This window comes from Strigops habroptila, chromosome 5, assembly GCF_004027225.2.
Source record: "Strigops habroptila isolate Jane chromosome 5, bStrHab1.2.pri, whole genome shotgun sequence".
Classification (NCBI taxonomy): domain Eukaryota; kingdom Metazoa; phylum Chordata; class Aves; order Psittaciformes; family Psittacidae; genus Strigops; species Strigops habroptila.
Genome location: NC_044281.2, coordinates 53,092,910 through 53,113,198, shown reverse-complemented (window position 1 = coordinate 53,113,198; position 20,289 = coordinate 53,092,910). Strand labels below are relative to the sequence as shown.

Genomic DNA, 20,289 nt, shown 5'->3' with positions numbered 1-20,289 from the left:
AGGCTGAGGGAGAATCACTTGCATGTCCTATTTTTTTTTTTTTCTCCAGATATTTTATGTTTTTAAAAAAGCACTGGGCAAGGCTTAGTCTGACACTTCAGATTTAACCAGAAGTCTGTAAGTATAGTAAGAATCTTGTTCCTGAAAGCATTTTTGAGTTGGGGGAAAAAAAAATCTCCGGGGCTGAAAGCCAGGTTATAAATGAAATGTGTGTAAGAATAATAACATACAAAGGAAGGAGAAGCCTTTAAAAAGCTGATTTAATGTTATTTCTTCTTTCTTTTCAAAATGTGGAAGCAGCTTGCAGTACTCAGAAGCTCTTAGAATCTGTTTTTCATGTCTTTAAAAAATACGGCAGTGGAGATTAATACATTGGTTTGTTTTTAATGAAGTGAATCTTGGAACTGGATTTGAACATTTGCTGCAAACTCTTTTATTTAAATGCTTTCTTATTTATGGTGCCATGCTTGGAATGTTATACATAGCATTATCTGACTATTAACTCTTACAGCAAGATGGATTTCAGGATTAAATACATTGTCAGCATTCCACATTCCTTTTAAATTGCTGGAGCCCAAAAGGTTAGGACTGTTAGATTATCCAGCTGCAGCCATTCCCCCTGCAGAGCCCAGTGGCATGTTACAGGGGCTGAGTGGCTGAGCAGGAGGGAAGAAGTCACTGGAAGCAGCAACTGGATGTGGAGCTTGAATTGCACATCCGCTACTCAGCACATAGGGTAGGTGACCAAACTGTTTCACATGCAGTATGCAGAGAGAGGAAATGTTGGCCTTGATTCAGCACAGTATAAGTAAGCTCCATGCTGGGCGTATATTTATTGTCCTTTCAAGTCGGTCAGATTTGAAAATTTTTTGCTTTGTTTGCTAGGTTATAGCAAATCTAGAACCTAGAAACCTAAGAAGTGATACTGTGACTTTCTGGTTAATTCTGTAGACTTGAATAGTAACATGACTGTTTTGTCTGAGATTACCTGTAAAATGGAAAGTGGGTATTTGTGACAGCCCTTTAGTCTAGCCACTGTGGTTGGTATTCTGCAAAGATCAGAAACACTGTCAGGCAGTGTGACTGTGTAGCAAGAGGCGGGAATGAGGAATCATGCCTAGAGAACAAAAGGTGAGGAACAGCAGGATGGGAATAAAGCCTAAAGGCTGAGATGGGGAAAAGAGCAGGGAGTGGAACAGCCCCAAGCAGTGAATGCGAGTCCCTCATAGAGCAGAGGGGTGAACACAGCCCCACCGTGTCCACAGTCCTCTTGGGGATTGGCTGTGCGCAGGTGGCCAAATGGGTCTTGTTTGTCTGAGAGGAGCCCAGCGAGAGCAACCCATGGCATGGGACCCACTGTGGCTTGATTGTCCGGCTGCAGCTGAAAAGAAATTTGACACCCTCCAAAGGTACCAGGGAGTCTGTTGTTTGTTTCCTTCTCTAGAAATGAGATGGTATCATTTAAAGACACATTTAGTGCTATTGTGCTAATGTCTTTCACAGAAGAGTAGGAGAAATGCTGGAATACTGTCTTTTGGTTTAGGCTTATTGCAAGTAAAATACAGACCATGACTAATGAATGCATTTGACAGCAGAGCTTTTGATTTTACAACACATTCATAACACCTTGGAGCACTTAGTACCTTGTTAGCCCAATTAGCATATGCTAAAACTGCCAAAGCAATCTGAACAGCTATTAATCACATGCCAAACTGTCCAAGATCATGCTTTGTTATTACTGCAGAGGCAGCTAAGAGTAGATTGGGAAAGAAGCATCTTTAAATGTCTAAATGCACAGACAAGTGGCTACGGTAAAGCCAAAGAATACTAAACCAGATATTGATACAATAAAGCAAGCCATCATATCATAGACTGTCTTGCCTCATAGGCAGTGGAAGAGCTATAGTAGTGTGGGAGTGGAAGTACCTTATCCTGAAGCTTTAAGAGCTCTACATGATTTGTGCTGAGCAAGCACTGATAGTACTATTCCATCCCGTGGGCTGTGCAGGTTGTTTCTAGCATGTTGCAGAAAAAAGGAAGCATTAGCAAAACATGACTGCAGTGTGCAAGCAAACAGAAGTGGAGTTATGTACTTCTATTGAGCAATTTCAGATTGTATCCACGGTGAGTCATTTTCAGTCTATAAGGTTCATAGCTAACATTAAAGTACAGTTCAGTTTTCAGGCACAGATGATCCTTGACCTCAGTTGCAAGACAGCTTTTAAAGATGTTAGTGTAATGGGGCAATTTGCTCCTGTCCAGAAGGAATGGGAGAAGGGATCTGTGTCACAAATAGGCTGATTAGCATGTCCATTAGGGAGCTGCTTTCCAGTTTCTGTTTCAGTTCCCATAGCAGAGTCTCACCTGCTAGAAGAATTGTCTAACCTACAGTAGTCAGAACTGATGTGGTTTCTAGTGACATACTAATGGTATCTGTGTTCCTGTATGAGATATAAATAATACAAAGAATCCTGAGAAACCTTCAGAAATTGCATTTGACCTAAAAAAATGAAAAACAGTAAGAGGATTCTTAAGTGTCAAATCATTCCACTTCACCTGTGTACTGATGAAGAGACTGCTGTTCTCAAAATCTGGTGTGTCTCATTTTTAGTTAGTACAAGTGAATTACAAACCTGGCATATATAATGGAATAACAGTGAAACTACAAATAAAGAGCATGAATTAACTATGGATTAAATCCAGCTCATGTAAGTAATGCCAGTTAGCACCTGTTTATAGAAAGTAAAATCAAACTAGCTTGGTATTTTTTAATGAGGTTATAATTCAGCTAATAGAGGAAATAGTGTCTCAGTGATAGACTTTTGTGGCAGTTGATTTGGACCACATGATATTTTTACTAACAAAGCAGAACAATAGAAAATAAACATGGCATGTATTAAATGGATCAAAACCTAGCTAGTTGACAGATATAGATATAAATAGAATTATTATAGGGCAGGCAGATTTGTAGAGAAATCCTGAGGGGATTTGTCCTTACCCATGTGATAGGAGAAAGTTTTAAACTTAATTTTCTAAGGAAATCAGGTTTTCTTTCATGGTTTCCACATCTGTTTGTGCTTTGCTCTCTAGTAACTTTTGTACCCATTGGACAAATTTCAAGCAAATTGACAGAAGCATCTGATCTCAAAAGTTATTTCTGTGGAGATCAGCATAAAGGTAGGGAGAGAGACGCAGAAGCTAATCTAATTAGGAGAAATGCAGTAGCATGAACACATGTATTTGTGGACACACACATTACTAGAGAATCCATATGGCATAAATGCTTGACCCTCAGGAAAAGCTGAGAGACTGAGCACATAGCCCGGATCTCTGGGGAGCTGGCCTGCACTGGTTCTGCTCCATGAGGACTACTAGTTATCTGTGAGAAGCTTCAAAAATAAAAGTATGCCAGTAATGCCTGCAGCTGGGTGGGCAAAAGGAGCAAAAGGAACAGCCTGCTGATCCAAATAGCTTGGTAACCTTGGTGTAGGCAAACCGGACAAGCCCTCATACATGCAGGTCTCATGGAAGGAAGAATATCAGCCACTCTGTTAAGTGCAGGCAGTAGTAATGATGTTGGGAGACTAGTGATTTCACAAAGCTGTGGTGGCATTTGCCTTCCTAGAAATGTGCTAATCCAAACTGCATGTTTCCTGAAAAAAAAAAAAAAAAAAAAAAACCATAACAAAACTAAACACAAAAAAACTTTAGTTCAAATGCAAGCCTGTACTCTATCTCATGAAATGATGACTGGCATTATCCCTGCTTCCAAGACACGGAAGGGAAATAGAGTGAAGGGTCCAAGTTAAACACTGGACAAGAAGCAGAGCTGGAGTTAAAACCAAGAACATCGATGTTGCAGGCAGTGGTCTTCTGCTAGGTTATTTTAGCTTCCACATCTGGATGTTCCCATCTTTAAGCAGCAGAACAATCCATGTGAACATAAAAAAAAAGCACCTTCCTTATATGAAAGTTCTTAACAGTTTTGGGGCACTCAGCACTCTTGAGACACAATTATGCTCTGCTCTGCTGCGAATCTTTAAGATTTTAATTATTTTGAGAACACATCTGTAACAGCATATACAAGAGCAACAGGATAACAATAACAATAAAGTTGTCTTGTGTTCTTGATATAAACTCTTTGGTTTGGGGTTTACAATTTATGTGTTCTGGAACTGGATTATTGCCTCCTAAAACAACACAGAAGTCTTTTCTCATTTAGTTAGCCATCCATTTTTATTAGGGTGCTCTATAGAATGCCTGCAATAATATTGTAAAGGTGCAGAAGGTTCATTATTTCACAAGCGGCTAGCCAAGACCATTATTATTTTTACAACAGCCGAGCTTGCTATTGAAATACAGTTTTGATTATAACCTTTTTGTCCTCCTTCCTCTTTCTCTTTTCTCTACCAAAAGCAGATATGTGCAATTGTTCCTTTTCAGACTGCTTTTCCACTGCCCCACAAACATGTCATTTTCAGTGAAATGGATGGATTATAATGGGAACAGATCAGTGATAATGCATTACTGGAATACAGCCATCCCCAAGAGAGCTTATAATAATATCCAGTCTTCCTAAGCTTTAAAATCTTCAGTTTGGACAGCCTACTACAGCTCTACTATGGAATCTAGTTCTAAATTTTCCCCTCACAATTCTTTGATGCTCAGTTATTGTTTGGTTCTGCCCTCCCCGTCATGTTGCCATGACAACTCCTTGCATAAAATCCAGAGCTCAGGCAATAACAGCCGCTGCTTTGGAGCAGGCTCTGGGCTCATAAAACTTGAAATTGTTGCTCAAAGAGATTACTGAAGATTAATGACTCTGCTCTGAGCACCATGAAGCACATTTCTGAAAATCATGGTAATTAAATAAAAAATACATGCAGGCGATGTGTTCTCTGTGTCAGGAGTGTTAACACCTGCTGGGAATGGCGGAGTTGCTGTAACTCTGTACTAAAACATCAGCAGGTATTATATAGTTTCTTTATGCTAAATAGCCACAGTGTTTAATTAGCTGTGGCGGTTTTCATTTGCCAGTTCTCTGGTTGTAAATTGAACATATTGACCTGGGCTTGCCACTGGGGCTGAAGCAGGTTGTCTTCTCCTGGGCTGGTGCTGTATGCCGTGCTCGTTCAGCCTGACGGCCCCGCTGATGAGACCAGTGCTCTGTTTCCTGCCACCAGCCTCTCATAATTTCATGGGTGCATTACTGGTCATAAGGAAGATGAATACAGAGCTGCAAATTGCTTGAGCTGAATCATAAAACAGGACTTGTTTCATGAGCCCTTTAAGCACATGCCCCTAATGGTAAGCATATGCTGTGCTCTGCTCAATAGGAATAGAGTTAGCACTGGCTTGAGGTTAAGTGTATGTTTTTAAGTCCTGCACTGGTTTGAAGGTCTTCAGAGTTGTGAACCTCATTGAGACAATGAATTAAATACGCTGATTATATTTGCAAAAGTGTTAGCTATTTTCATATTCAGTAATAAGATCTTTAATTTTACATGCCACATTAGGTGTGACCAGCTGTCACGCAGCAGGGTTTAAAATGATCTTAACAGGAGTCAAAGAAAGGCATTTTGTCTTTCCCCAAAGACAGTAATACACAGTTGCTTTAGAGTTTGCCTCTCTGAAGGTGAGCAGGATTCCTCAGGATAGGCTCCAAAATCACATCTGGTTGAGAGCAGGATATTACAACCTTATGTTACTAAAATCAAAAGAAACATGTGTACTAGGAAAAGCCTAGCTTAGGAAAAAAATCTCCTGTATTCTAAGGGGATAAAAATATTAACTCAGAACAGATGCATAAAGGCTAGGGGCATCTTTGTTCACTGCACCAGACCTTTCAAAATCTGTTTCATATCGGGGCTGTCTGCCACATAAGATCTATGTTTGTGCCCATCGAGAAACCTGTAAGTATGAAGAATTCACAAAAAACTCAGAAAGTGTCCATGCTGCCAAGAAAAAAGAAATATATGTCATCTGAAAGGGAACAATAATTCATTTTGAGATCTAAATCTGTTTTTAAATTAGCTATTTTTATGTTAACTTCCTCAAATCAGAAGCTTAGCCATCTGTTTCAGTTAATTGGTTAGCCTTTGGCTGAAGTTTAATCATTGTAGGAACAAGAGGCAGGGGAATCAGTAGTCCTGGAGGGTTCTCAGGACTAATCCCACGAGGCTGAATCAAGCCCCAGTCCTTAAATAAAGGGTGAATTTGCATTACTGCACAGGGTAAAATCCCTGCCGGGACCAGCATGGCAGTAAGGCTGTAGGGAAACATATTTTGTTGCTCCTTGAAGACTCTCTGGTTTTGTTTCCATATCCAGGACATGATCCTTTTTGAGGACTGCTAGGTTCTAGCAAGAATAGTAATGATAATAATAACTAAATTTGGACCTGCGTATTTGCTAATCTGGTGTTCATGGCTAACCTAGTCTGGCCGCCTTCTTGCTTGTGGTGGGCTTTAGGCCTGGGGTAAATTGTAGCGAAAACCTAAGCAGTGTTCCGGCAGCTGGGTCAGCCTTTTCCACTGGGGTTATTTCACGTCAGTTGCTGTAGATTAGACACACATAAAATTTGTAATGTGTGGGTGCATGTGCACAAAAATTTAGCTTCCTCAGTATTTACAGAATATAAACCAGTCCTCCGTGTTTAAGCCTAGGATGAATGCTTCTGTCACATTAGGAAGGCAACCCTGTTTTATTCTGCAGCTGCTATTTATACATGACGAGATCTCTTTCTAATCTTAGGCAAAGTTCAAAATGAGATGTTTCAAACATCTGCAAACTATTATGGGCCATGCCTGCTAGTGGAGGTAATAAATCATAGCCAAGAAGAGAATCAAATGTCTTAATAGTGTTTTTGTTCATTGCTTCAAAGTTTGTCCTCTTTCAGTGTTATCTGTTCTCTTTTTTAGCATGGTAGTCAACATGCCTGCAAAGAAGAACGTGCTGTGGGTGAGGTGGGTGGGATCGCAGTGGGATGAGAGTGACACCCTTTATTTTAAGTTCAGGGAAAAACAGCAAACGACGTGGCTTCTCTTTTCCAGAGCAGAGGGAAATCTAAATCAATCACAAAAGCGCACCCTCTGTGCTACGTGCCAAAAACAAGATGGGTGGTTCTAGCAGAATATGGGAGAGAGGGCATTTCATTTTCCTCCAAAGGGGAGATAACAGATCAGCTTTCTCGTTTGTCATGGAAACCTTTTGTCAACCCAGTAACAGTGACGTCAAGGTGGCAGTGGCACAGTGACAGGGTTAGTTAACGTAGCACACACCTGTTGAACTGCCAGAGGGGAAGGTATGTTGCCTTTTACATTTTCCATCCCTGATTCTAAACAACTTTGGGTGAAGGTTTAGAAAGTGTTATTCAAGTCCCAGGACAGTTTTCCTGAGCTGTAGCAGATTCATACTGTGAGCAGGTGGTGTTGGAGCTTTCACTTGCAAAAAAATCCAGCTAAGAGGCATTAGCTCATGCAATGCCATTCTACCAACTCTCCTATCTGGGGTATTCTTTTGGAGGGTGGTGAAAGCAGACTTGTGCCACAAAAGAAGAGCACCAAATTCCTTCAGTGTATTTGCTTTGCTTGAGATTAAAAGTTTTGCTAGTGATTACCAAAGGAACTTTTTAGAAACACTTCTGTAAAAAGTGAAAATCAAACCTATATTTGTTACACCACTTCTATAGCTGTAGATACGCAGCAATAAGCTGTAGCCCATTTTGGGAATGACTGTTTTCCTACCATTTTTTTACTGCAATGCTATTGTGTTTAGTGTTGTTAACTGGCTACTTCTTATTTTTGCAAAATTACATTAGATCACTTTTTCACTTCATTCAGTGTTGCTTTTGTGACTGTCTTCCCATTTTTAGCCATTAAAAAATGCTTTAAGAATTCCTTTAAAAATAAGCTTACTTCTTTTCACAAGAAAAAATGTGTTAGCAGGGGAAGCAGTTAATTTTTTTTGGACTGTTCATGTTTACTAGCAAAATCGTAGATGATGTGTTTGCAGAAGACACTGAATCATTTAAAGAATTGCACTGTGTCAATAGCTGATGCAGTTTTCTGTTACCATAGCTAAAACATGAATTTATATTAGTTGCATTTCTTGTCTATGGTAACTCATTAATTCAAATAAATTAAAGTGATCTCTTGTTATTGCTAAACAATACGCATGAAACTTAGTATTTCCTATCATATAGTTTGTAAGAGGAGAAGAAAAGCCTGTGATATGGATGATGATGTCAATTATATTGGGTTGCAAAGTGGAATTAAGGCTGAGAAAAGAATGACATAAAATGACATACGGTGATCAGAAAGGGAAAATGGAGTCAGCCAATGTAAATGACATTACTATACAAATACAAACCAAATGTACATAGCAGAGCAAGTGAGTTGTAGAAATCTTTGCAAGAGAGAACTATCTGGGATAGTAATTTTCCAAATAGCCAATGAATTAACATAACTGGTCAGTTGATAACCCAGGGCATTCTAATAGAGACAGATGATGTCAAATGGCTGCCAAGTTTCAAGGAGGTAGAAAAAGTAAAACTAGGTGATAAACATTTTGTTTTCTGTAGAAGATAAAATTGTCCTTAATGCGAAAGAAATAAGGTTAAGCTACATTAGTACTATTGCCCTTGTGGTGAGTATGTGTAAATACTCTGGAAGTATCTATGAAGAACCATAATTGTAATTTCAGTTTGGAAAACATTGTAAACTCCTCTACATTATTTTTAAACCCCTTATTGGTAATTTCAGACTGACAGAAAGATCTTTCATGTGATCTAAAGTCACCATAGTATAATATAATTTTATTTGGGACTTTGTGGCTGCAAGACAAGAAAAAGACTTCATAAACAGTCTTGAAATAAGACTCAAAGTTCTTACTACTACTGGTAGGGAAGCTGAGACATGGCAAAATCTGTGGTCTAGCTTGGAAGGTGTTCCTTTTGTCTTCATCATCCCATATCCATGAGACATGACTATGGTCTCTATAATGAAGTTGCCACGTGCTTGGTGTAACACAGAGAAAATAAATAGAGACTGGAAAATGGAACCAAGTCACTTATTTCTCAGTGGCCCAAATCCCTCTTTCCAGAAATATAATAGCATCCCACCCTGTAAGATACTGCAGAATCATGTGATCAAATGATCTTACTGAATACTTAAATGCGCCTTCATTTTTATGGACTGCTTGTTGTTTTGTCCTGATTGCAACTATTCACATCAGTCCTGACTCACAAAAGAACACAATTTACAATTTAAGTCCTATTGATTTTTACCGAGCTTGTGCATACGTGTGGGTGTTCTGCTGAATTAGACCTATAGTTTGTGCCTCTTGCATCAAATTCTGTATATTCAGGGGGAGCATGAAAGAGACATTTGTTAGAGTAATGAAATGTCCATTTACCCACGTAATTTTCTTAGCTTTCTGTGCCAAACTATCTTTTTAAATTCTGCAATCGGGGGATTTTTCTAAAGAGGAGAAAAACTTTGGCAAAAAGAAAAGCCCCACATTTTCCTGAGTTTTTTCTCAGTCACTGCCTTTTCTTTAAAGCCCTTCTAGCTGGAAAGTGGATAGAAATGTTGAATTAGTGAAACAGAATTTATTAAGGGAACATAATCTGACTGGAAAAGGAGATATTCAGCCAAAGAAGTGCCCTGTTGGGTATTCAGTTTAAGTAGGTGTGATAATATGATGTTAATAGCATGCAAACACAAGGATGGCAGGCAGGCTGTGGATGTTACGATTAATAATAAATGGAGTTTAAGGAAGTGCAGCAAAGTTTAATCATTTCTTATTTCATTTTAGGATTATCTGTTATGCAGTTTGAGAAATTATTCCCCTCCAAGTGAATTAAGGTTTTTTATTGGAATTGTTTCGTTACAAGTGCTAATCAACAGTAAGGGCTGTTTGTTGACCTGGCTAGTTGCCACTGCTGGTATGCACCATATTATTTTGTTCATCCCCAGGTCCCTGTTTTGTCATCTGTCCTGCCCCTGTTCTGGCACAGCCCTGTGCTTTTCCAGTACCTCTATCCCTCTGTCCATGGGCTCCCGTCGTCCCTCATCTGCGGTTAGGATGGCACAAAATCCTTTGCTATAGAAGCTGAAACAAGGCAAGTCAGATTCACTGTCAGATCCACTGGATTCACTGTCCTTCTGCAAAAGAATTTCTTACATAGTTTAATTCCCAGTTGCTAGCAAAAAACTCAAATGTAGCTGCCCTGAGCACATATCTTTATATTTGCCGATTAAGCATAAGATAGAGATTTCGCCTAGGATTTTCAAAAGAAACCCAAAGGAAGTAAATGCCCAATTCACACCCAACTTCACTGTCTTCAGGCTCCATCCCTTCTCTGTGACTCTGAAATCCACAGCAGTAGCTCTCTAATTGAGCTGCCCTGAACGTGTCCTCCACATGGCTTTAGAGACGCGTAGGATACAGTAATGTCAAACATTAAGTGTACTTGGAGATCATGCTGAAAATTTTATACTCAGCTCCCAAAATATGTTGTTTATTCTGGACACTGTTGCATTTCATGTTGTCAAATACCCTTAGGATGTCTTAAGCTTAGTTCATATCTCCCTTGTCTGCATGTGTTGTGTGTAAAGGAGAAATGTGTTTTGGGGAACAACAGGACACATGCATGAGTGTTGTGGATAAACATAGGCATCTGGTTTTGAAAACTGAGGCCTCTATTGATTGAACTGAGTCTAGCAAGAACAGAAATGGACATATTCTTTCAGGATCCATTTACACGTAACAGTGATTGCATAGGCCAGAGTATTTTATCTGAAGTGTCTCCAGTAAAAAAAATTAAGCAGGAGCTGGGAATGTGCTTATCGATAGATCTTATTATTCTGCTCATCCTTTGATAAATGAACACAGCAAGTTCTTTCAGGCTCCTGTCAATCTTCTATTTGTTTCTGTTGGACTTCATTGATCCATATTTAGCCCTGCCTGATAGTGTGACGTGACAGCAATTGTAGATGGTAAAGTCAATGAGTGTTGAAACAAAGCAAATCAGATTGACTATCAAATTCTTTGGATTTATATTCTTTATTGAAATAGAATTTATTACCTCGTTAGAAACTAAAACAAAACACACACAAAAAAAGCGTGTAACCATTTTTTGTTATTGTAGTTAAAGAAGTAAATTTTATGGGAGGAGAGTCCTCTGGACATGTTCCAGCCAACTCTATCAAACAGAGACTTCAACAATGATAAAATTCAAAACCTGTAGCTGCTGGTTTCTTTGGGAGTCACATTACAGTAGTACAAGCAACAGTCTTTCGTTTTAAAAAGGGAAGCATACGACTGCAGCCAAAGGCCTTTCAATGCTATTTTAGGTAAGCTGATCTGCATAAAGGCCATTGTAATCTCTTGTGCTGCTCAGGTTTTAGGCAATATTTTCATTTCATAATGCCGTTTCTGTGAAAACATCTGCTTAGACGTGCCAGGCTCGATCGGGCACCCTGTTACATCACTCGGCAAATGAGGTCACCTCAAGTAAATAGCGGTATTATAGAGAGGAGAAAGAAAGCCCCAGGATTTGACTGTTAGGACTCAAGCTGTGACCCATCGTAATGGCTGAAGATCATGCAGCAATGCTGAAATGAATCAGTGGGTGCAATGGACAAGGTAAGCAATAGGGAGGACTCAGACATAAGTAATCATCTCCCTCAAGTTCCCTTTTCCACAGTGCCACACTGACTGAGGGTATGGGCATGCAACAGTTCTGCAGACTCTCCTGTTCAAGGTGGGCATTGCTTCAAGCGGAGTTTATCCATGCAGCCTATCTGCAGCATCAATGGATGGTTTTTATATGGTGGTTAATGGGAACACTGAGCAGGAGACTTATATATAACAGCCAGTAAACTGCAGGCCTTAGAGAAAGCAGCCTGAGGGAGAGATAGAAGGGTTTGTGGAGTTGTCTGGCTTCCAACTGCTATCATGCTAACTGCAACCACCTCATCCAAACAGCGTCCGAAGTTTATGTTGCAGCCCCAGCCTCTTAAAGTATGCTTTGAATTTACCAGAAGCATTATCACTCTCAACTGATGAAAAACCATGTACTGCACTGGGTGCCATAGAAACAGGCACTAGACAGCCACGTGCCCAGTGCAGTGCTGGGGCAGAGCAGCGCCCTCCACCATCACATGTTCTTTCAGCCTGAAGCCTGCCTGGCATGTGGTGCTGTCTAACAGTCATGTCAGTAATGTGCCCTGCTTTTCCTAGTGTGCACTAAATCCCCCTGAAAATTGACCCTCTGCAGTATGACACCTGCAAGCGGAAAAGGGGCAGGAAAAGTGCCAGCTGGGACCAGGTCTTCCTTCCAGTGAGTAGTGTTGGAGATGAACACTACTCACTGTCATCATTCCTCCCGATGTGTTTTCTGTCATCTCAAATATGCATTTCCCTCTATGTTGTTAGACCAACCTACTACTGAAAATCATTAAAAGTAACTTATTCAAATTCACCTATGAGTTAATTTTGGGCCTAAGGCCCTGATTTATAGTAATGGGACCTAGGGACCAACAATAAAAAAGAAAAATAGCAGCTATTATATCTGTAAAAAGGAAATTACTTGGAAAAGGAGAGGGATGCCAAGCTAGCCTCTCCAGCAATGGCAAAGGGGAGTCAGACTTACAAGACCATATGGCTTAGACATCGTTTGAATAATCTCCCCCAGTTAAGAACAAAGCCAGTTTTATATAAAACATCTGTTCTGTGAATTCAACAATTTGGGAAAAAACATCAGGGGATACTCTAAATCCTTCATCATGTTTTTGGCTTTTCTGTTCTGATTCTTAGCCATTTTGAGGAGCTAATACCCCTGAAGGGGGAGTGTTGCGGTTTCCTATGATGCTACCAAGCATCAGTGCAGGCTTTTCCATTTCTGTATGCTGGGCTCCTCATCCACGCTGCCTTCAGAGGTACAGCCTTCACTGCTAAGGTCTTTGTGTTTTAGAAGAGTCCAGAGCACCTGAGGCAGGTCAGTGAAGATCAGCAGGGGGTCTGCGATGAACGAGCATCACTGGAGTTGGGCTGGGCTGAGACACAGGAAGGCAGATCCTCCCATCAGCTCTGTCTGCTGCTCATAACAGTGCTGGGAGCTGAGCATGGCTGTTCACTAGGGAGGGTATCTATCTAATGTAATCAGGCTTAGATGTATCTAAAACACAGTGGTACTTAGCCACTAAATTCTGGTCCCTGCACATTAGCAGAGGTAAAGGAGAGAGTATAAGATTATCCCTTCTCTGCCTTCAAGAACTTGCTTCTTACAACAGTACCATAGCAAGATAACATAGTTTTGAAGCAATCTACAGCTGCTTGTCTTGGAAATGTCTGCTTTTTGTTTGACAAAGGGAGGGAGATCTGTTGCCGGTATTGTTTGAAATTATACCACTTCTCATAACTCCATTAGAAGTGTAACTGTGCAGACAGCTGCATACCTGTCTACAATAATTACCCAGATTACAAAGGAAATAAAATCTGCGGATATCTGTATTGAGCAAATTTGATCCAATGTACAAACTGAGATCTGCTTAGTTCTAAAGAATCCACAGGGTGATCTTACTGTGCTTTTCCTCTGACTATCATTTGCTTCCTTCCCAAGAGGGCATCAGTCTGAGGTCTCTCCTCTGGTTGTTTTGAGCTGTTGTTCTTCAGGTAACTATTTTTATTTTGGTGTAATTTAAAAGCAGGGGTGGCTAATCAGGGGCCTGTAGATCCTCATCGTTCCCTGATGTTGATATCAGGGAAGCTGTAGGTTCTCTGATGGCAAGGAAATAGTGGGAGGCCTACTCAGCTGGGAACACTGTCTGAGGAGGGAACAAGGCTGCTAGAAGAGTTTTTGATTCTTCCCTTCTCAAAACTCTGGCCACACAGAATGCCCCAGTTAGATGAAGACAGATATGCACATTGCCCACACTTTGCAAGGGCTCACGTGCTTGTCCTTTTTTCTTTCTGAAGCTTCTGTTGGACTTGAATTCTCCTTCTTCAGTGGCACCAGGTATGTGATGCAGGCAGCTGAGTTTCTATTCTTATTTCTATTTAGAACTCATCAGCTGTGTAGACTTTTGACTGTGCACACTTCACCTGTGCTGCTTGTGCCTGATGGTCTTCCACAGAGTTCCTGGCCAGAATACACAATTCTGTGTACTGGCTAGCAGTGTCTTGGGAGTTAATGTTTGATGGATCATCTGTTGACTGAAACCCTCGACCTCCCAAGTCAAGACTGTCTGCTTTGCTCAGACTGTGCTGGACATATGAAAGAAAGCAAGTAGCCAGTACTCCCTGATTTCAATCTCTTCTTCTGCTTTTATTAACCCTGGGTAAGTTTAGAACATGTTGTGGCTGTGAAAGGCAGCAGGTAGAGGTTTACATTGGAGGGTTCCATCCATATGCCTTTCTCACCCTCTGCAACACTCTCAGCAAAGGGTTCTGGAGCCAGTTGTGCTGGCTCTGTGTCACTGAGGAAACACAGATGATATCTGCTCCATTTTGTGGTTCTCCAGGGAAGTAAAAGGAATGGAATTTGGGCAGCAGCTCTCTGACACAAATGCATGAGGAAACCTTCAGTCTTACAGGATCAAAAACCAACTGATGCTCTGATTCAATTTGTTGGGTGAAACTGAGTCTGGTCATTTTTATCTTCAAAAGCATTTTTTATAGTTGGGCGTGCTGTTTAATTTGGGTCGACTTTAGTCTTACTTTCTGGATAAAAAGCTCCAGAAATACTCAGACAGCTCCATTCAAGCTGTTCTGCAGATGTCAGCATATGTCGGAGTCCAAAATCCAGCAGATATAGGATATGGTCGTGTAGCAGGGAATCCAGCAAGAGATGCTGGATGGGAAAGGTATATGCTATTTGAGACCATAACACCAGATTTTCTTTCCATTAGCATATTTCTATGTCCCACATGCCGTCTCTGTCTCTACTTCCTGCTGTGGAATAACTTACTGTATCTTGATTTATAGAATGCTGCACATCCAGATGCCTCTCTTATCTCCTTGGTGAGAAGAGCAAAGATGGTACATTTGGGCTACAGCATGTCACCGTTATCCTAGCCATGTGTCTGGCTAATTGCTTAAATACAAAGAGACCTTCCCATGAAGTTCAAGCAGTGATCCCCTCTGGTCTGTCAGGCAAAACAGAAAGAGTGGGAAGCACCAATTCCATCTTAATGGAAGATGGGTAGAGGGGCCCGAGGACTAAGAAAGGCTCAGAGATGAGTCAGGTATTCCCAAATTTCTGATTCTGAACTCAGTTCAGAGCAATTCTGCTGACCATAATAGGATATTCCTGGTTTACCTCATAGCTCCTGAAATACAGTCTGTCCCTATACAAACACCTCCATACTGATGCAATGAAGCCTCCACCAGAATTGCCAGAGCTCTAAGCTCAACATCCTTTAAAGCTGCAGAGGCATTAGGGGGAAGAACATGGGTGACTCAGTGTTTGCACTCCAAACAGAGCCTGTTGCAAAGTAAGAAAACTAAAGCAATTCTCTAGTACTGAAATTCCTCAAAGGCTTCTTCTGAATTTAATACCTCTCTTTTCTTTTTACCTCCCAGTAAAAAGAAAATCTCTACAAAATTACAGAAATTTTCAGAAAGAACTCTGCAGGGGATAAGATTTCTCATGCCTGTCCCCCAGCTAGAGTGACAGCTCCTGGATCTACTTCAGCACAGACAAAATCAACATCTAAGTGGTTTTATTCACTTTGTTGAATATCTTGATAAGAATGCAAATCCCATTCTTGCTCCCGCTGCCTCTCACACCCACTTGAAATAGGCTGTTTATGGTGACTAAATGCTTCTGTCCAAAACTGGCTGTCATCCAAAACTAGATGGGCAGAAAGCCTAAAAAAACCAGAAAACTAGCAATCTATATTAGGGACATAGTGCAACACCACACAGAATGCTTTGTTTAAACTAGCAGAGCTCTGTGTCCTAATGAATATATGTAAATAAGCAGCTAGTGTGGATTTCTACAACAATGTTAGCATATTTCAAAATACTTAAATACACTGAGAAGCTCTTCTGACCCTCATAGATTCATTTTCCATTGCTGATTCTTTGACTGCAAATCATATGTTGTCTTGAGATTTGTACTGCAGAATAAACAACTTCTTACCTACCTGAAATATATTGGTTTCTACCTACATCTGCAGATGTTGTGCACTGCTGGTTCTGCTTCTGAACATGATTTTATGATTGAAAAATATAATGAAGAGGAAACTCGAAGCAGGCTTAAGACCTTAATTATGAAAGGACTAAAACCTTAATTATGGCCCTGTGCCACAGGAGGGAAGACCAAGCACACCAGTATTTTGCATCCTTGTAGAAACAGACAATTGAAATGCCTGCTACATTTGCCAGGGCAGCTGGTATTTATTCACTTATGCTGACACAACCACTATGGTATCACTATTACTGGTTCTCTGCCTCTCAGATCTTGGGTTCATGTTTTAGAACCACTGTGAAAGCCATTGTGATTTGCAGAATATACCGTTTAGATACCCATTTAAGAAGTGGCAGAGGAGTCTTTCTTCAGACACCCATCTCCCAAATCTCTGCTCACCCAGTTAAGAGAACTATTCATTCCCACTTTCCTTTCAACTGGAGTAGATTTAGTACTACTGAAGATCTATTTTAGAGGAAACAAAGGCCAGCCTGTGACCTAACAGGTGTGTTCCATCTGCAGTATAATGATCAATATGCCTCTGGTGTTCAGCCTTGCTTCCTCTGGCTGCTGCTTTGTGGCTGAAAACTAAACAGATGCAGCAGTAGCCGTGCACACGTACTACGATACAGGAAAGACCATCTCACGGTAATCCTGCACTAGTACCTGCTGGTCCCTGGAGCTGAGATGGCTCCTGCATTTGGAGCAGCCTGGGTGCTCCTGCAGCAGTATGTGACCACGCCTGGGATCATTTTGGCTGCTTGTACTTCACCCTCCCACAGCTGATGGGCGCTCAGTTGGGTGTTCCCAGAAGCAAAAAGGTTCATGTAAGTCATGACAAAACTCATGCACCAGATACTGTGGCATAATTGACATAAATTGCTCTGATCGATGCTCAGAGGTTTGTGAGCAGTGTCCTGTGGTAGAGAGGGGAGTTTTCAATGGCTACACAGTTGTGTCCCTGCCTGCGCTGGTGGCATAGGGTAGGGCTCCGTTCTAGCTCAGATTTGATATGTGTAGAACATCCTGATGAAAACACACACACTGAATGTACAATGGTGCTTCCTAGCCCAGGGACAAGTGAACGCAGACGATGGGAGATGATTTGCTGGAGGCAGGCACTGTGGAGACAGACTGGGACTCCTGCTAGCTTCTCTCAGGACATACAGCACGTTCACTTCAGACTGCTTGGAGCCTTCCTGCTTCCTCATCACATTTTGCTATTTGCTTCTACTGTTTCCTTTTCTTCCTGATTTAAAGGCTATTGCTTGCTGTGTAATTCATTAGATTTGTCCCTGTGTCAGATCTTTCAGTTATGCCTTGTGCTCTGCAAAGGCATGTTGCATTGTTATTTTTATTTTTATGTCTCTCCATGATCTTGTTGTGCCATATACAGCTTAGACTGCTGTCTGGGTTTTAAGTGTATCCAGTCAGTGGCTTTAATGGTGGATTTTATCACAGGAATAATAAAAGTGAACATTACGTGTTAAAACATGAAGCCATCTACCTGTGAAGTTCAATTTTAAGGGCATTCTCTATTTTCTTTCTCTTTCCAAACCAAATTCAATATGTGTGAATTTGCATTATTCCTCAGTGGCTTACAAATTGTATATGTATTAGTATTATATAGCTTTCTAGAGAGTTTATTTTGCTGTGGGTTAATTTGGTAAGTAAATGTTCTTTGTGGTGTGGTGATATGTAAGACACAGAAGAGGCATGGTAAATACTTGGAAGTCCTTGGGCAAACGGAAGGAGCTCCTTTTCTGTTCTTTGTGACTGGCACCTAAAAATGATCTGTGGGCCCCTGCCTGAACTAACTGCTTGCACCTACCACCTGCACATGTAACAGGCAACCTGCTTAATTCCTCCTGCCAAAGAGGGGGCCTTTCACTGAAAATGTATTATTTTAGCACTGCCTCCAACCAACAAGTTGGAGCCTGGGGAAGCATCAGTCCATGTTTCCATACTGAGGATGTTGGAGGAGCAGGTGATAGAAATTCATATGACTTCCAGGAGACTGAGGGAGATTAGCTCCCTCCCTCACACATCAAAGGCAGGCTTCTAAAGCCAGTGTGTGTGTGAATCTCCCCTGCTGAGGAAGAGCTTGATAACCGGGTGCCAAGCAGCTCCTAGAGGGGATGATTACTTCCCATTCTCATTATATTAAATCACTATTTTTAATGAATCGGAGAAAACAGGAGCTCAGGTCTAGATGGTACCTGAGGGTCACGGAGTACACCTTCTTCCTCTGGGATAATGTTTACAGATGTTGCCCCCATCGAAGCATGTGTTTGCACCACAGATGTTCAGTTATTTGAGAAGCGATTTACAAAGGTCTACAATAGACCGGTTTGAGGTCAGCTGCACCTTAGCCCACAGTGAGGAGGGCAGCATTGCAGGCAGAGAGCACTTCCTAGGCTAATGCTCCCTGGGAAGTGCCTTGTTAGTCCCAAATTTAAGTGCTGCCTTCACTAGGCCTTTTTCCCTGGAATATTTCAGGGCTGTTTCACCTTTCCTCCTTAAGCAATAAAAATCACTTATTTTTTCAAAAATTAACACAAACCATCTGAAGAATTTTATTTTATTTTTTTTAATATTCCTGAACATCCTCTGCCTATATCATTGGAAGTGGTAGGTCTTGGAATCCTGTCTGAACCAGCTCCTTCATGCCCAGACACCGCACATCATACTTAGTTAAGCACTTTGAAGGCGAGTTAATTCTTTATAGCAAATTAGCTTGCCGTGTGATGGCAAACACGGACACCTAGTGGTACTCGAGTGCAGGACATGTAGATGCTTGAAATAACGCCTCGGGGAGAGTAGGTACAGAGGGTGTTCACGTTTTCTCCTAAAAGAAGGAGTCAATTATTTTCAGAGAAAATATATATAGCATAATGTGGTGGATAGAAAATTTACCTAGCATGGACTAGTAGAAGAATTAGGGGAAATTCATCACATTTGGTAAGACTTGTCAGTGTATTTACCGAGAAGCTGTCAGTTTTATTCTTGTGTCTTAAATATCTCATACCACACTAAATCAGATACCATATTGGATCAGAAATATTTCCTACTCCTCAAATTAGTCCATAGCAAAAAACCTTCAGCAAATATTGTAGCAATAACTTATTCTTAGCATACGTGTGAATGTTTGTACTCCAGTTATGGGGAGATTATGTCAGTGTGATGAATGGTGGGTTTGCTGATAAACTGCATAGATAGGTGATAAACTGATCTCTTGTGCACTTTCATCAGCCCAGTGAGCTCTTTCTGCCAGGATTAATGCCAGCAGTTTGTCTGAATGGCCTGGAACAGCTGCCATGGTTTGTTTTGTTTGTGTTTTCTATTTATTTACAAATAATCTTTCAGAGAAATATTTCCTTCTTCTTCCCCAAATCTAGCATTTCGTCTACGGCAGAGACACAGGACAGGTGAGAACCAGTCCTTGTCCACTGACCCCTTTCTGTAATTGTAAATGTCACCCCATGAATGGAATTTCTTTCACCCCTGCTTTGGACACACAAACCCCTATGCCACTGAGTGAGGAGGCAGGCTATTTCCACAGAAGTGTGTATTCAGGGCTGTTTGGGCTAAGATAAGGGATTTTGAGATTGTACCAGTTGAAGAGTGAAGTCTGTAGAGATGAGAGTGCTCTCCTCAAGATTTCCCCCATTCAAGCTGATAAATAGATCCCAATTTCCACAGAGATAGTGAGCATCTTATAAAATTTCTCCCAATTCAGCTGGGTTTACTAGTTGTTCCTTTAAAAACATTTTATAATATGCTTGGGTTTACTCTCATATTCTAAGAAAATGAGATGTATGGTATTACACTGGTTTTGGAGCAGCTGATTTACTATTCTCATGATAACTTTTGTATTAGTGAAATAATTTCTATCAAACTTGGCACTGGAATAAGGACCTCAAAGGTTCCTGCATGCTTCAGGGAAGCAGGCAGCACATACAGGAGAAATACTGAAAGGAGGGTCCCTAATGACAGGCAGACACCAAGAAATCCACATTGCAGTGGAACATTAAGAAAGATTCCTCAAGCCAGAAAAACTTCGATTTGTGCTCACACCTTTTTAGACACCAAA

The 20,289-nt window shown here is 40.9% G+C and overlaps 1 protein-coding gene across 8 annotated transcripts in view; it reads left to right on the top strand.

Annotated features, from left to right (window-relative positions):
* Positions 1-20,289, top strand: part of KALRN (kalirin RhoGEF kinase) — a 514,962-nt gene that overhangs the window by 394,018 nt on the left and 100,655 nt on the right. For 7 of the 8 annotated variants that reach the window (XM_030485889.1, XM_030485893.1, XM_030485888.1 and 4 more), the window contains exon 35: positions 19,595-19,624. The exons of the other annotated variant lie outside the window; for it this stretch is intronic. In XM_030485889.1, the coding sequence (XP_030341749.1) occupies positions 19,595-19,624 (30 nt within the window). The remainder of the gene's footprint in view (positions 1-19,594; positions 19,625-20,289) is intronic. 8 annotated transcript variants of the gene reach the window in all.